This window comes from Simochromis diagramma, unplaced genomic scaffold (assembly GCF_900408965.1).
Source record: "Simochromis diagramma unplaced genomic scaffold, fSimDia1.1 OVJJ01000176.1, whole genome shotgun sequence".
Lineage (NCBI taxonomy): Eukaryota > Metazoa > Chordata > Actinopteri > Cichliformes > Cichlidae > Simochromis > Simochromis diagramma.
In genome coordinates this window covers 5,580,967-5,599,198 of record NW_024386892.1, presented here as the reverse complement: position 1 = coordinate 5,599,198, position 18,232 = coordinate 5,580,967, and the positions used below count along the sequence as shown (strand labels likewise).

The following is an 18,232-nucleotide window of genomic DNA, read 5'->3' as shown; positions in this document are numbered from 1 at the left end:
TGAAATCTCAACATTTTCTTATCTTATCCTCAACCAGCAATAAAATGCCCATAACACTATTATTTCATTGATAGTGCATTTTTCTTTCTCTTGAGAAACTGTTGGTTATTAACTGGAGATTATGTATCGGAATTTCAGGAGCAGGACCACGCCTCCAAACACGCTCCTTCTGGTTGTCATCTATATAGGTTCCCCCTGTTCTGCAAGCTGTTCATTCTCGTTTACGTGCCCCTCCCTCCCTCCCTCCCTCCCTTGTTCTCAATTCTTTAGCTTCTTCATTTCTATGTAGTGCATGGGGATCTGCCAGGCCCGGGAGCCATCGCCAGTCCCCTCCGAGGCCTTCCCCAAACCGCAGCTCAAATCATGTCAAAGCATTCACTTTTACCTACTAAAACGCTGTCAAACCTAAGATGAGGATGTCGGCCCAGCTAGTGAATTTCAATTATTAGGTCACTTATTAATATACATCGAGCAGATTCCCTTAGATTTGTGTACTACGCACAATCACTCACGCAAGTTGTGATAAATCACTGGAAGAATTGATGTTCTCCAACAGCATTACTGCAACTATAGGGTATTAATCATAAAGGGACAGATTATTACCTGTCCCCCATCCATCTTTTGCTTGTGACATCGCAGGGTCTAAACAAACAATCGCATGTTGGTATTATCCACAGTGTGCGTCGAGTTTGTCTGTAGGCACAGACAAACTGTTCTTATGCATCCTTGGCTGGCGCCAAACAATTCTGGTATTTTTCTACTGTAGTATAAGATAAAACCATGATTTATTTGAAGACACGGCGAGTGAAAATGAGGTCCTCTCTACGTGTACACAGGTATTTTAGTAAACTTAGCTTATTCTTGTTTTAGTTGGATTAAAAACTGAGCTTTTGAAAAACTCCCTACAGGGTGAAGGAAGGACACCGTGCTTGTGACTGACAAGATTTTCTTTGTTTGTTCTGCAGCATCTCCAACTGTCCCTCCGCTACACTCGGAGCATTTCAAGCCCTGTCATGAGAAGGACTTGGCCTACTGCCTAAATGGTGGCGAATGCTTTGTCATCGAGACACTCAGCGGGCCTCACAAACACTGCAAGTAAGTGATAATTTATTGAAATACCTCTGCTTCTTTCCTTTCTTATGTTCTCTTCCCTGCATCCACAGCCTTTGCATTCTCCAGAGATTTATGTTGTGTCTGCTCGGTATATGGCTGGTTGTTCTGACATTTAGCTGTATACTTTGGATTAGATACTTGGTATATCATCATGCTACATATATTAAAAGTGATAATCAGTTAAAGGACATGCATACAAAATAGGCAGTTTTTCCTTTTCTAAAGGATAGATGGGTTAGGTTTTGTTCAGTGGTGCATATCTGGTGTAAATATGTGTGACGCAGCTATACACCAAATTAGGGCAGAGCAATATGGCCAAAAATATTTATCACGATATACATTTGAAAATTTGCAATAACGATATAACTGACGATATAATTGACGATATAATTGACACGAGACAAGATACTTTACAACTCCACAACTTTATTAGTGCAAACCCCCCCATTAAACCTTTAAAGCCGGTCGGAGCGGGCACGCTCCGTTTTGCGTAACTATTTTTAAATCCTGGTAGAACTGCAACCACGTAAGCTAGCGCAATCATTTTTTTTGCATATGAAACCGGAGGAGTTGTACTTACATCTTATGCCATCAGCTTGTCCTCGGTCACAGTTTCCTTCCACATATAGCTTTGAAAGAAATTGCATATTAACCACTTGCAGCAACAAAAACACAATATTCCAGAAACATGCTTTGCTGATCCGAGCAGCTGTTCGTAACACTTCCTACCTCAGAATAGACATCAGCGCAAACTACCGCATGTCCGCCATTACCTGCCTGGAACTGGAAGTGACATCATTTTCGCGGAAATGTAGTTTTTTTTTTTTTTTTTACCTTCAGGGCCTTATAAGACTATACTGGTGTTTTTAAAAGTTATGTTTGACTTTATGACTTTCTGTGTCGTTTCTGGGATGCTTAGAACTCAACTTCCAAGACAGCCTTTGGTAGAACATGTCCATAGATACACATACACAACAAGAAATATAATACACACAGTTTCACACTCTGCCTGCTTGAGACACACTGCCCTAGATGCATTTCAAACAACTAGTCTGGAAAAATGAGAGAAGAGACTTCCCTTCATACCAAACAAAGCCAGATTTTCTGTCCCATCAAGCAAGAGAGGAATGAATAGCAACGCATACAACGAGTGATATGTAATGTCATTAGAGTAGAAAAGTAATAATCTCAGGCCCACTTTAAAGTGAAGACTGCGATTTGTATTTGGTTACCCGATTAAACAAGCTGAGAGTTGCTATTAACCCTTTAAAGCCGGTCGGAAGTGACGTCATTTTTGCGGAAATGTAGTTTTTTACCATCAGGGCCTCATGAGCCTATACTGGTGTTTTTAAAAGTTATGTTTGACTTTATGACTTTCTGTATCGTTCCTGGGATGCTTAGAACTCAAATTGCACTGCTGGAAATAGTTTATTTTGATGCATGTGCTGTTTTTTTTGCAAATTTGCATTATAATATTTATTTTAGTTTTTCCTGCATTATATAAAAATTGGTGTATTTCAAAAAAAAAATATGAAGACACACAAAATAAATTTCCGGTGGTGAGAAACTATTTTGTGCAACTTTTTTGTATTTACAGTTTTGAGGGATAAGCCTCTTAAATTTCTCTAACTAGAAATATATGTTAAAAAAAACCAAAATGATTTTCAATTTTTTGTAGTTTATTGCACTTTTTTGCAATTTATGTAATTACTATGCACTTAATGCAGACATATTATTAAAATTGGGGCTATAATGATTGTATTGATGTATAGCAACTTCAAATGCTCCCAAAAATGGCACTAAAAAATGTAAAAATATAATATAAGCTCTGGCGGACTTGGCTCTATGGTAGGTCTTAAAGGGTTAATGTATTTTCACTTAAACAAGCAGCAGTTTTTTTATTTGCATTAAAGCTATATAAAAAACTTAACAGTGCAAATGCAAATTCCTTGCTGACAGTTTAACTAAAAGATATTTCCAGTGGAAATTGACCGACATATCCTCAGCATAACGATGTATAATATCCACATAACTTAAAAAGAGGTTATACACACACAATACGGTAATATTATGTTAAAGCAAAGTCCATATTACTGACTAGGGTAGCCGTAATGCTCCAACAATCAATCAAGTGGTATGGCTTCATAGCTTCGTACTAAAACATTTTTTGACAGATCTTTCAGCGCCGTGTACCACATAACATCGGTTCGAGGTCAGTAAACACAACCAGAATTCATACATGAGGTGCACCAGATTATAAGGGGCTCTGTCGATTTTTCAGAAAATCAAAGGATTGATTTTAAGTGTGCCGTATTTTCCGAAAACGACCGCCCGCTAGCATGCTCTGTCAAACATTGTGCTTTGGTGTGTATCTGATGGACGTAAGCCAAACCAGTTCCACAACCACTGAAGTTGCACATTTTTACAAACCAATTCTGGTTCATCCGTTTCAATCAACTATCTGCTTTCACCCTTCTCATTCTCCGTCGCTGCCATGCTTTTCCACCATGTGCGTATGAAAACAAAGGCACTGCGAATGCATGTTTTACCCATATTCTATCGCGATATTTAATTTTCTTATCATTGCCTAACATTATACCAGTATTACTGTGAATGGTATGATATGGCCCAGCCCTACACCAAATATAATAAAATATGCAACAAGTTAGAGAAAGAATCTCCCTGCCAAACACTCAGATCACCTCATCGAGAGGTTCGCAAGATGATTCTGTTTCTTTCTTTAAAGATAGAAGCTTTTATTCACAGTGGTTAACGTGAACAAATGATTGGAGTCTTAGAGGTCAAGACCTAAAAAGGCAGCACACTCTCCTCTAATCCACTCTGCTGTTTAGTGTTAAACAAATACTACTAATTTCTCAACAACGGCTAATTATGCTTCTTCCTGGTTTCACCTCCTCCTGCCCCAAAAGCTCTGCAGGTAGTCGCATATTGAATGATCTACTGGTTAAGGAAGGTTTGTGAGATACTGAACGTGCGCACCAATGACTATAAATGCTGTGAATCTATGCTGGCAACTGCCACCCACTGTGAAGGGGTAAGCTAAGAAAAAAATCCAGTGAATGTAGCGTATTTGATATTGTAGCAGCATCTGTAGGGACTGCTTCTTTATTTGACGTACTTTATCAAAAGATTCTTGCATCTTTGTCTTCCTGCTGTGTGTCTGTGAGCATTATATTAATATCTACGTGCACCTTATTTGTCCCAGATTTGAGAGTAGAGCTCGTGGGCATTTAGCCCCTTTAAATGTGGGGCCTTTTACTAATTAAGTCCCAGAACAACTTCTTCCAAAATCTAACCTCCGGACTTCCATCCGACCTCCTTTTCAAAGAGTGTGTTTTTCCAGCCCTGAGCTACGACTATACATCCATACGCATGTGAAAGTGTGCATGTGAGCATCCACAAATGAGGAGGGATTCTACTCAAGCAATGGAAGACTCGCTAAGCTGGAAAAATAAGATCAAAATAAATATGAGATGCAGTGGTCATTGTGCATTTGAACACCACACATGCACTCGGTCTCTTACACAAAAACAACAAACCACAATACTGTGAGAAGTCATCTCACATGGGAAATTTGTTATTTTCTGTTTACAAGTCTGCTTGCATGCTGCTGGCCAGTAATCAGTAGCCGGTCTCAAGCTGAACATCTGCAGGCAGTTACAGTTTAGACTCACAGATTTCGGCCAACAAATGGACTGTTATCATGCTTATGGGGTCAACAGAGCTACGGAGAATCAGACAGCAGGATTTGGACTTTACAGATAAATTATGCTGTTTTTTGGGAAGGGGGGTTAATTTTTTTCTGGAATAGGTTATTTGCCATATAAAATATGGTTCAGGTATTAGAGGTTGCCCTAAATTGGTTAGCCACTTCTGTAGTTTTCAGTTGATTATGCACTGTGAGGTTTAGTAAAAACTCCACCAAGCCCAGAACAATCTGTTTTTTTTTCTCTTTTATTACAAGAACAGTGTTGTAGCTTGAACTATGATAAGAAAAGCACAGAAAAGAGAAAATGGGTGAGAAAGACCAAGGTGTAGGTGGATGAGGAGTTGGAGATGGGGGAGGACTGTTGTCCTCCCCGGCTCGCTTCTGTTGCCATGACAACCCAATAATCTGTGGACAAGCTCAGCTGTTAAAGAGAGGAGGGTTGTAATGTATGCCGGGACTGCTTGATCAGGCTGCCTGCTAATGTTAATGCGTGTGAGGTAGAGAACAGCAGAGAGCTTAATCGCGTGGCAGCGAGCTTTCTAAAGGAATCATATGGACCATCGAGCAATACGACATTCACTCTGGATCTGAATAACAGCTGGTATGACAAAGCAGTAAAACTGAGTGTGTTGCTTAAAAGATAACATTTGGAGTTTAGAAAGGATCATCTTTAATATTTAGGAACTGATTAGACTAAGATAATGCTTCATAGGAATACTTCAGAAGTTGATCTACTTCCTGAATATTACAAACCATATAAAAGAGGATACATTTTGTTTCAGCTTACTCGCTTTGAGACATTAATTTATCATCATCAACAAAAGAATGATGAATTTCACCGCAGGCGTGAGATCAATGCATAATCTGATTCAATTTGTGTTTACAACAAATTGAGACAAATCCACTTATAAAAGTGTGATCAATTCAGACAGTAAATGGGGATAAATTGAGCCGGTTTGTGGCATTATTTGCCACTGAATTAATCATTTTTTGTTAGTAAGACGAAACCTGATCCTTTTTGCAATGATTTCCTCCGACGAGTCATAACTCAAGTATCAAGTGGCATTCCCAGCCAGCTGTAAAACAGGTGTAGATTGTCCCCGGGAGCATTGTTTAGCGCTGACACTGTGTGCAACGCTCGCGTTTGCCATCCTTATGGGATGGCTGCAGAGTCAGAAGGAGATGTGAGTCATAAGGACTGCTCGTCCTCTCACACAGAGACCCACCGTGCATACATGCCAGTGCTCCATGCTTTGGGCAACATAGTCAGGCATTCATTAGTGCTCAGCTAACCAGGAAATTAGTCACTGTGCTAAGATAATATTTTAAGAACATGGCAAGAGGCCAATGCATTGAGTTTTAAAAGTATGTGATACTGAATTTGATTAATTACTTTTTGAGCTAAGCGTGATTTTTTTCTGAAGAGGACCAAAGGTCTAATAATAGCTTTGGTGTAATTACTGCTTCAAACAATGTTTTTTTAAATATCTTTCTGACCATTTTTCCTAAACACTTTTACAGTCATTTATCTCTTTATTCTTATCCTCTGATTTTAGAGAGAACTGTTGGCCCCGAGTAACGATTCTGCTATACGCTGATTCCTACTGAGCCAGCGATCCAGGAAATTTCACTTCACCGCTTCTTTCTTGGAACAGTTTATTTATTCTGTCTTCAGAGTTGCATGCAATGAATTTGGTTTCTGGACAGTTTAGTATTTATTTCCTTCTGCCAGAGTGACCAGGCAAAAACTGTGTCCTTCTGCCTAGTTTGCTAAGCCCGTCTCACTGCCCTCTGTTGAGAAGCTATTCCAAAGCGTCAGGAAGGAAATCTCACCTGGCAAGTAGAGATGGTGTAGGTTTAGAAGAGATCCTTCCAGAGCCCGAGCCAATGAGACAGGACAGTGACACAGATACTCTCTGGAGGTTGGAACCAGATATATCACGCACGAACCCTGGCGCTGCTTGCGTACCACCAGCTACGATGTTGGTTCAGTGTGTGTTGCGGGTCATACAGTCGACCTCTCATTCAGTGAGGGTGTTTTTGAGCAATGTAAAATCTTACTTTGGGACCCATTGTAAACCTTTTTTAAAAACACTAAACGTGATGGAAGGGGGCTTGCTGGCTTTTAATTTGCACTTTTTGGCTCAGAGGTCTTTTTTGGATTGAATGAATGTGGAGCACATTGCTCAAGAGCACTGAATTGAAAAACTAAACAGCCGTGTAGGTTTAAAACATTATTCAAGACAAAGAGTACTGATATAAAGGGTATTGATGTTTCAGATTTTATTTGTTTGATATCTCTTTTTTTTTTTTGCTTCATCATTGAGAGTGAAAGGCCACACGAGAACCTCTCCACAGTTGTAAACTTGAGCATTTCATTATTTATTTATTTATTTCACACTTAATTAAATGACCCTTGAGCTGATATGTTGTGCAGGTATAAACATGCAATGGAGGCCGTGTCTAAAGTTTAGATAAAACAGTATGAAAAGAACGAATAGAATATTTTGTAGCGCTCACTTGCCAAGGATTCCTGTGTTTCCTGCACGACGTGAAGAACGAGATGGGAGGGGTAAGGCTCCACTGCTTTCTGGAGTGTAATCCTTCTTCCCTTACTGACAATCCTCCTCATCTTCCCTCCTATCTCTGTGGACTCCAGTCTTGTCTTTTCCTGGGTGACCTTAGGCTTTTCCAAAGCATTCAGCCATGGATCAGCCCCACTAGATTGACTTGGGCTGCACAGGTGCGAGGAGCGGCTGCACGGGGGAATAGATGACTTTACTTTCCCTCTTCATGCACACATACACACACTTACAAGCCAATTAACAAGAAGCATGCATGAAATTGAAAATATAGCAGCCATAACACACATTTAAGCTGCCAGTAAACAAGCTGATTAAAATGTATATGGAAAAACACAGGCGTGTCACACATTTGTGTCAGAATACCAGTGTCATGTCATGTTCACTATATAAAATGTAATAGCATGTTGTTTTTAAATATAGCATAAATTGGGGAAAAAAGAATGTTTTCAGCAAACTGCATAAACTGTCCTTTGGGTTTGTTATCACGATGCTCTGGGTGATGGGGATGAAGATAGACATGAGGTAAAGAACCATGTGATCACATATAAACACAGTTTGATGAGGAATGTTTTAAGTCAAACCAAAATGCTTTCCTCAATCTATCCAACTAATTAACCAGCAAGTAAAAGCATAATTAAAAGGTGAGTGTTCCCATTTGATAATTACAGCCTTTAAATGTGGACTGTGTTGCTCGTTAAAAGGTTGCTGTGCCTGGTGTGTTATGGCATCAATGCCAAGGACACCTTGTGTGTATCTCTGCATCTGTAGCAGCATTTAATAGACTGGCTTTGACTCTTTATGATGACAACACATCAGGAAACGGGTTTGCATTAACGAGTATCCATTAAAATGTGATGTGACACAATGTTATGCATTCTTTGTTGTTTTTACAAATATGTTACTTTATTTTGATGCCTGATCATTATGCAGAATTTGTTTCCCCTGAGTGGAAACCTTTGCGTCTTCTGCCCGTTACCTTGTAGTAAAATATCGACCATCGACAGCACGGGATTTGTTGCTTCACATCACATTTTTGTCTCATTTCCAGTGTTAGCAAGCGTGGTTTGGTTTAAACATTTTTTTCCAAATCTTCAAACAGTGTTTCAAGTGGCATTTAAATGCTGTTGAGCCAACGGTTATAAATAATGTTTGATAATCCTCTGCTTTTCAGCCATTTTTCAACCAGTGCTCACTAACTCCAGAAAGCATTTCATACTCAAAGCTCATGAGACTTTAGTCAATGTCACATTCCGCTGCCCTGAACTCTTTGCTCTGGGCATTTGGAAAAAAAAACCCTTAATGCAATCAGTCACACAAAAACGGACACATGTGAGAGTTATCCCAAGATACCCTCCGACATCACATTCCAACTGTGAGTTTGTCAGGAGTCAACGAGTGTGTATATAGAGGTCAGTGCATTCTGGGAAATATTGTTTCTGTCAGCAGGGATTTACCTTGACTGGATAAAGGTGTGTCAGATGCTCACTACAGAGAATATTTGTTATAAACAAAGCAATGTCAAAGTATTTTGTCATTAGAGAAACAAAAAAATCTGTACTGCTAATTAAATTCATAAACCGCTCGGATGCTGATGAAAAAAGAAAATCCTTCTTTTTCTTAGTCACTTCTTCTCCATCTTTCTTCCCTTTTTCTTCTTCAGACGGCCTTCCCTCTCTCTGTTCTCTCTTTTTCCCTCTCCTTCTCTTTTGCTTTGTCGATTTCTCTAAACCCTCTTCGCCATCTGTGCGATAATAATGGCACACCAGTGGGAGTTCCACTGGTGTCTTTCTGACAGTAATAAACAAGGCTGATGCCATGGCATGCTTTCGAGGTGGGAGAAAATTAAACAGATAAGAGACCACATATTGTGGCTAGAAGGCACCGCTTTTGGTGAGCGAATCCTCCAAGATGCAAAGAGGAGCGCTCAACGTGCCTGGGAATGACAAGCAGAAGCTGGAAAGAAGACAATTTTGGACCAGGAAACAAGCAATAAAAGGGCTTTTTGGGTGACATGGTGACTGAGAGGGGCTGAACAGAGAGCGGTGGTGGCCAAATGTTAGTGTGTCACTGTTTGCTGATTAAATTAGCGCACAATGAAGGCTTGATTATCACTTGGCAGCTCAATCAGCTACCATCAAGCTTCATATTGTGGCTAAAACTAAAATAAAACATTCAAAACTAGCTTGTTTTCGTTGGTGTAAAATCCCCAGTCGGCAGTTATTTATGGTTTTGCTTTACAGCGCTCAGCATCACACTGAGCAACCCAGGGATAGTATACATGTACTGATGGAAACCCAACCAGACACATATTCACAAGATGCAGACATGCTCACCTTGCTATATTCAGCCTATTTATATCAAAACCAGACCTTTAGGACTCTAATGCACATTGTGCAAGAGTCTTATGTCCATTTGAAGATTTTGCTCAAGAGCACGTCATCACTGTGCACCAGTGATGACGTGCTCAGATTTGGACGGTAAATATAGAATTATGTCTGATTAGTGTTATTTCCAGTGGTTGTGAGTTTTCTCAAGCTGTCTTCTCAGTGCCATTTCTTAGTCTCAGCAACTTCTGAGCATCTTATTGATCTGTATTGATGGCTTTGTTTGTCTTAATTAGAAAGATTTACCAACTTTAATTGTGCAATTGCATTAGTTGTCACTTAGTTTGGTAAACAGCACAAAGTATCCAATTAAGCCTCTTTGGTGAACGTACTGTACACATGCACTGTGCATGCACGCATGTGCACGCGTGTGTGGGTGGGAATGAGCGTGTGTAAGAATGTGGAGTCTGTTTATCATAAACATAATATGAATTATGTGAATTTATTGGTAAAAACTGTCTCTAGAAAAGAATCTACACAGTTGTGTTTGTTGTTGAATCTGTTATGACAGTGATGGGGAATCATGAACTAGCATCTGCACTGTGAGAGCGCAGAAACACTTGAAAGCTTGAAATAATTGTCAAATTCAACACTGTTATGAGTAATAGCACTTACACAAATTATGATCATTAATCAAAAAGACATTTTAAAGGTAGTTTGAAGGTAGTTGAAGAATATCCTGAAGCGATTGGGTAAAAATGCTTTAAATACTTTAATTCTTGGGTGACACTATTTTATTTTTAAAAATCGTTTTCTTTTCAAAATACTGCACTAGAGTATTGCTTTGCAGTAAAATAATATGCGTTACCCAACTCAAAAATGATAGAAAGTTGGAAAAATTAGCATAGATAGCACATGCATGAAACAAACACTTTTTGGGATGCACAACACAGTGATTTTTGTAAACATCCACTGTTTAAACCCACTTTAAAAAACACTTGAGATTTGGTGCCTAGACTTGAGAGACATGAGGTTTATAGTTAAGGTAATTACGCAAAAATGAAAAATAAGCATCATGACTTGAATTTTGGGGTTTGGTTTGCATGAATTTCTGTCTGCTGTGACAAAAATCCTAATCGACTTTCCTTCTGGTTTGCACCGTTTCTGTTTCGTGCTTTGACGTGAGTGACAGCCAGGATGTTTTTCATTATAAGAATCAGTGATATAAATCAGTGAGCTGAAATAGGATCACATTTTTATTCCAACACCGACACAGACTCATCATTCGGAGGCTCATAACTTACTATGATGCCATTTGCCACATTCGGTCATAGGCAGTATAAGGGGTATAAGCATTTCAAAGGTGTGTTCGGACACACAACACACAAACGTACGTCCAGATATCATACATGTCTGACAGCTCTGTCAAGGCTGTCAGGGATACACTGAGGAAGGAGAAAAAGGAGAGTCATGACCTCATGGTGCGAGACAAAAGCAAGAGGCAGAAAAATAAAGGCGAGCGACAGAGATGGGGTTACAGGAAGTGTTTGGCACATCAAAGCTTGAAGAATATTGCAGCGTTATCCTCGATAATGATGCACAAAAACTCACAAGATGTGTAGCGCACAGTAACAAAACTCAGAGTGAAAGGAGATAGTAAGAGGTATGGGTGGGGTGGAGGAGTGGATGAGGATGTAGACATACAATAATTTGGTGGTGTTCCTAATCAAGGCATCCCTTTCAAGTCAGCAGGTTTGATGTGGTAATAGGATGCAAATGTATGCAAATGAACCTTCTTTTCCCTCCAAACTCTGAATTTGCTTTGCCCCTTCATGCAGGATGGGAGAACTCTGAATAAACAGGCGAACAAGGCATGGGACTATTGATTATAATGTATTTATTATAATTATTTTATAATTATAGGGAAAGTTTTAAGTTGGCACCAAAGACACTGTAATTTACCCTGCCTGTACCTGAACTCAGGTATAGAGGTGAATATCAGCATGTACGCCATCGAAAAAGAACTTTTATAATGAACGCAAAAAGCAAAAGGTGTTGTAAAATATATATTTACATAAGGAATTGCTGAGGAAAGTAGAAAGGCAGGAATGTGGAACATAGAGACGGAGATTGCAAGCGACAGAGAGGGAGAATAGAAAAAAAAGAATAACTGAAGACAAGCTGTGCCTGCAATGTTAAGCAGGTCTGGAGTCCCAGTGCTACCTGGGAGCTATACCAGCCTGCTGATGTGTGTTTTCACTGTAGTGCACTTCACTCTGAAATGGCAGCAGCGCCCTAAGCCCAGACATGTCTGTCTCCTTCTCTGACTAACAAGAAGCAGCCCTCAGTCAGGATATTTTCAGAATAGCGAGGCTTGATTACACATGTAATCACACATGCAATGCATGAACCCTATGGCAAAACACCCACACTCACTGCTTTACAAACCTTGAGAGGGCTCATGCATAGTCCCTGCATACAGCGGCTCCCTCATGCACCTCATTATGTGTTCATGGATTTTTTATGTTTTCCCATCTTGTCAAGAAGAGAATCTGGTGAAGGTCACTGTAACGCTGACACTCGGCTAATGGTCAATTTGACAATTTAATTCTCTTTTAAACATGCTTTTTCTCCACTTACTGGCAATTAAGTATTTTCTGAAAAGCCAGAAATCATCTCTGAAGCAGTGTTATTAGACCTGACCCAATGCATAAGCTAACTAACCGCCTGCTTGGGGTGCCTGTAGCCACAAGGGGGCCCACAAGGGCACTTGTCTCCATTTGAGAGTGAATTAAAGGGATAACAATAGGGCACACTTTTGTTCTGACCTGGCTGGGCAGTGTAGCTCTTGAACTGTGTGACCTACTAGCTGAAAGTCACTTCCGGGGCTTTATTCAGTGATATATCACACACATTTTTAGTCAAGTTAAAAATATCCCGTGTTAAACTATTCTGTCTCCCGGTAAACTATCTCGGGTCATAGTATAAAAGATATGCTCCGTATTCAGTTATCTCGGGATTCTATATAAAAGATTCAGTTTAATAAATAGTGCCTTTTTATATTTTATTATCTTTGCATTCTTAGACTGAAGCACAGGTGCAAACTGTGGAGGAAGGATTGCAGTGGGAGTAGAAGAACTCAGGTGTGAGATGTGACTGTGTGGCACTCGAAAGCAGCATTTTTTTTAGATCCTCTTTGGAACTGGTGCCCAGTGCAGAGCCAACTGGTGAAGCTTAAAGTAGCGCAGCTCTTTATTGTTTGTGTTGGAGTGAGGCTGAACTCATTCCAGCTGCACCTGCCTGTTGTTAGGCTTAAACTCCATCCTCAAAAAGGCAGAGTGATTGCCCTGGAGCTGACAGTTGGTCACAGGGGGGCATTCCCGGTTTTGGTTGTGGAAATAACACTTTAATTATTTCCCACTTCACAACATTATCTCCAGCAGTTATTTTTGCCCTGCTATGAGTCTCTACCTACATTGTATGTGCACGCCTTTAAGCTTAGGTAGGGCTAACAATGGACGTTATAATGAGTTCACCCAGTACTGACTGATTCTCTCATCACAAAAGAAAACCATTTGTGTGCACACTTATGGATGTTACAGTACACAAGAAAGCACCAAGCGTTAGCTCATAATGTGAGTGTATGTTTGCTCCCATACCAAATATGGACATCTTGAAAACAGAAAACCCCATTCATGCATTGCCAAACAGCAGGAATGTGTATATAAGTAAGTCTGTAAAACCAACACACTGGTTATAGTTTTACAGTTTTATTCTTATAGCTCCAAACCACAACAGCAGTTGCCTCAGGGCGCTTTACATTCACAGAGATCCTACAATAACACAGAGAAAACCCCACAGAAGAGGGGCCTAAAAGCTGAAGTACATTTAGCCCAAAGTTGATGCGCATCCATCTGGATCTAGTAGAATGCTACAATTCACTGCATCCCAATTCCTGTCAGGCGTCCTTCAACTCTCTCTACTAATGCAATGAAAGGTTTAATAATGGATTGCACTTATATAGCGGTTTTCGAGACCCTCAAAGTGCTTTACAATTCCACTATTCATTCATTCACACTGGTGGAGGCAAGCTACAGTTGTAGCCACAGCTGTCCTGGGGCAGACTGATAGAAGCGAGGCTGCCATATCGTGGCATCGGCCCCTCTGGCCATCACTAGTAGGCGGTAGGTGATCTGTCTTGCCCAAGGACACAACGACCGAGACTGTCCGAGCCGGGGCTCGAACCGGCAACCTTCCGATTACAAGACGAACTCCCAACTCTTGAGCCACGATCGCACGGTCGTTTAAATAGTAAAATGTTATTTTGGTTCAGTGAGACAACTCACTCAACTATTTAAATGATCAGAACTCCAGCAGAAAATATTCTATTGCCCCAAATCATCTCCCATCATTCTCTACAGATTAACATACATTTGGGGAGTAATGAAAAAGGCTCAGGAGGAATAAAGATTCCTTCTGAGCCTAGAAGTATTTGCTGGAATGGCTGAAACAGCAGACAGTGATGCAAGGCAGCAATGACACTGATGTTTCAGAGGGAAGATGTGAAACTTTTATAGTTTGGTTAGACTGGATATTGTAATATTGGAGCCTGTGTGACTTGTGGAGAATGAGCCATATTATGTTTGATATGGTTAGTTTTTAATAGCAGTGTATTTTTAAAATACTTCAGGGATTAAAAAAAGGAGTTTGTCTCCCCAATTTTTCTACAAATTCACATACTGTGGGGGATCTTTTGGTTCAATGACAGGAAAATTCCTCTGACATTGTGATAATTGGATAAAATGACTTACATTCCAAAACATACTAATGACAGCAGCAACACTTTCAGAATAACAGTCATGTAACATTATATTATTGCTATTATTGAATTATCACAGATAAATCTCAAAGATGAATCAGTCTGCTTACTCACGAATTGTTTTGTATTGAATTTGAGTCATGAAATGGGAATCGGCCGAGGGAGTACCAAAACTCGCAGACTTCTTGGAGTAATATTAATAAAACCTAAAAATGATGAAATATGCAGAAATAATTGGATTCAATTTAATCAATAAATGAAACCGTCATTCCATATGATTTGTAATTGGTGTTTCCTAATCTGCATTTAATATGTTTCTCATTCATTTTCAATTTTATTAGAATGTGCACATGAATATGTATATAGGTGTGTGAGGGAGAGAGACAGAGAGAGAGAGAGAGAGAGAGAGAGACTTTAAGTGTGATTGTTATATGTGTATAAACACTTCTGACTATAAAAAGATCATCATGTGCCTGAGAAACATGGCTAATAATGGAGCTATTGTTTTTCTTCTTTGGTTTACTGCAGCGCTGTTTGTTATTGACCAAGAGTGAGCATGCTATTTCAGGGTTGCAACCCCACAATTCTTTGCTCCAGGCTGAGACTGGGCATAAAGGAGGTTTTCCCTCTTCAAGCTGTGGTCGTGAAGGCCATAGGTTGAACGCAACATCTGTCAGGAGATGTCATGCTGTTCCGTACCTGACATCCATTTGTCTGTTTTCAGCTTGTTAGGGATAGAGGTGAGTGTAGGTGCAGCCTTGAACACCTCGCTGATGTAAGTGGAAGAAGGAAAAAGTATTTCCAGAGAGATTTGGAGTACAACGGCCAGAGAGAACAGAGGAGAGGACATAATGGCCGTGATCCTAATGGATACTGACAGTCCTCCCTGTATAAGTCCAGTGCTTCTCATTCACTGGAGATCAACCTAATGTTTTCTCACACATCGATACATCGATTTCACATATGACATCATAGATACAAACAACACTTTAAATATTTAGTCATTTAAAAAAATTAAAGTAAAAACTCACTAATTTGTGATATAGTCACAACCTATAATCTACCAAGTTGTTTCTATCAATCCATTCTCATGTGTAGTGGTTATAGTTGGTAGTTGGTAGTAACTATATCACTTGGTTAGGGTTAACTGTAGGCATTAGGTGCAAATTGGTTAGGCTTAGACATTAAACTATTTACTTTGGTTTAAATTACAAGCCAGCCACATATTATAAAACTTTGTTTTCCTGGTTGCCATGGTAACACCTCCTGCTTTTTTTTCCTCCAAAACAAAATATGTTTCTCACATAAAACCTATTTCCTATTGAAGGGCATTACTTACAAATCTGTGCTTGATATCATGAAAAAAACATAGGAATTAATGGAAGTCAACATGAAATATGGATTACTTTTTTATGACTGTTCCACAAACTGTTGTGAGACTGGGCTGGGCTCACTCTCTTTTATTCATTTTTTTAAGACTTTGAGAGTGGAATGAGCACTAAGAGGGTGCCAGTTAGTGCTATCATATTCAAGAGGAATGGAGGCATGTCTACAGTTAATGTCTCCAAAACTAAACAGCTCACATCAAAAATATTCATATAAATATAAATCACCAAAGACCAGCAATAAAAAAAAATTGAATTTTATTTGGGCCAAGTGGTATTTTGAGTTGTTTATTTAGTCCCAAAAAGTTGATTCTGTTCATCTGACTTCTTTATACTGAAGAAGTCACTTGGATGAGTGAACATTTGGCTCTTTCTCCCACTGAAAACTTTTGGTCCAGATGGAAAGAATCAACTTTTTGGGATTTACTTACCTGCATTAAGACTCTTTTGTTGTGCCTTAATCCCCAACAAGTCCAAAAGTCTAAAACTTTTGGACACAATGGGACACATACAAAAGCAGAAGAAAATTCTGAGTCACAGTTGGACTGGAGCCTATCCCAGCTGCTGCAGAGCGAGAGGCGGGGTGTACACCCTGCACAGTCACCTCTCTGTCTTGGCCCAATCTGTCGCAAGGCTAACACAGAGACACAGACAACCATTCACACTCACCTTCACACCTACAGCCCATTTAGAATCCTGTTTTTCCACACAGATATGGGGGAGAACATGCAAAATCCAAACAGAAAAAAACGAAATATTTTGTCTGCCATCCATAATCAGTTTTTTAACATTGGCTCCCCAATTGCATGGCTAGTCTTGGGACATGGGACAAGTTTGGTCTTCATGTTGACATCTCAGAGTTGCTTACTTTTGTTAGTTCCTCAGCCTGAATGTATTTTAATGTGAAAAAAAAATAATTAAAATGTGGAATGAAATTGGGGCACAGTTGCCAAAAACATCCTACTGGGACATTTAACAAGTCTGTGTTCCCTTATGTGTTTCTCTGTGTGTTTAGAAGCTATTCTGAGCCAAAAACCAGAAGCCTATTAAGTTTTTGTTACACGCAGGGTTTTCTTTACATGCTTGGTGTTTCTCTCCCTTTTTCATGCTGTGGCTCCAGTGGCTAGTCCTTGTTAAAAATATTATCGCATACTGACACTCTACAACATTAATTGTCTCTCAAAGAGAGCACACAGTGGCATTAATGTGCATCCGAGTGTGCTTCTAAAAACTGTTGGCTTGTGATTGGTGTATTTTTTTTTTCTTCCTGCAATTATTATTAGACTAAATATAAAATGACACTACTGAGAATAGCATTTAAATTTATAGCCAATATATTGCCAAACAACATTTGTGGTCACCTTTGAGTACCAGCTATAAATTGTACTGCTGTACGTCCAATCTGTAACATAGTTTTTCACATCTAATAATGACTTTTATTATTAAACAGTTTAGCACTCACCTAACAGATAAGCCAGTGACTTTCTAGACTTAAGGTATTTTAACTTTAATAATTTTGATGATTATAAACTGCTTCTTTGTGCATTAATCATCAGTACAAAGTCATGGTTGACGAGTCTTCTGTGATATATCCCATGATAAATACATCTTTCTCTCTCTGCATAATAAAAGAGCAAATGCATAAATATGCTCATTGATCTAATATCTGCCATGTTAACCTCCCAAAATAAACTATTTTTGCATAGTCTTCACATTCAGCTCTAGAGAGCATTATCTTATTGCTACTCAGATGGCCACCTGGCTCCCACTGAACTAACATGGGATGCACTCTCCTGATGTTATTAGCTGCACTCAGATGTCCTGTCCTGGTTGTAAGTTACTGTATTTCTGCAGTGGGATTGCAGTGAATATTTTGTAAAAGAAGAGAGAGTGCTTCATCATACCTTCAGTATCCAATGGAACTGCAGCACTGCCTTTGCATTGTGAAACAGTGAGAACAAAACCCTCAGAAATGTCAGCTGTGGATACAACCTAAAGCCTTTGTTGTGCCAAACGTTTTACTGTTACTGCTTTGTTGAAGGGGCCGGTGGGGGACTTGCTAATTACCAAATTTTCAAGTTAGTAAATATTAAGACCTTGCAACAGTTCATTAAGCTTTTTTTCAAGTCTGTCTCAACTTCTCCGCAGTACGTCTTGCTGACAAATTCTATTGTTAAAATAAAATGACCTTCGGCTTTTTGTGGAGGCAGATTTTTCTTCTGTTTTTCTTCCAGTCGAAACTTTTTGGTGACATTTTCAACAGATCCCTTGAAAAT

At 39.5% G+C, this 18,232-nt stretch overlaps 1 protein-coding gene across 3 annotated transcripts in view; it reads left to right on the top strand.

Moving 5' to 3' along the window:
• Positions 1–18,232, top strand: part of LOC120734939 (pro-neuregulin-3, membrane-bound isoform) — a 331,347-nt gene that overhangs the window by 183,386 nt on the left and 129,729 nt on the right. For all 3 annotated transcript variants that reach the window (XM_040034066.1, XM_040034064.1, XM_040034065.1), the window contains one exon: positions 966–1,095. In XM_040034066.1, coding sequence (XP_039890000.1) covers positions 966–1,095 — 130 coding nt within the window. The remainder of the gene's footprint in view (positions 1–965; positions 1,096–18,232) is intronic.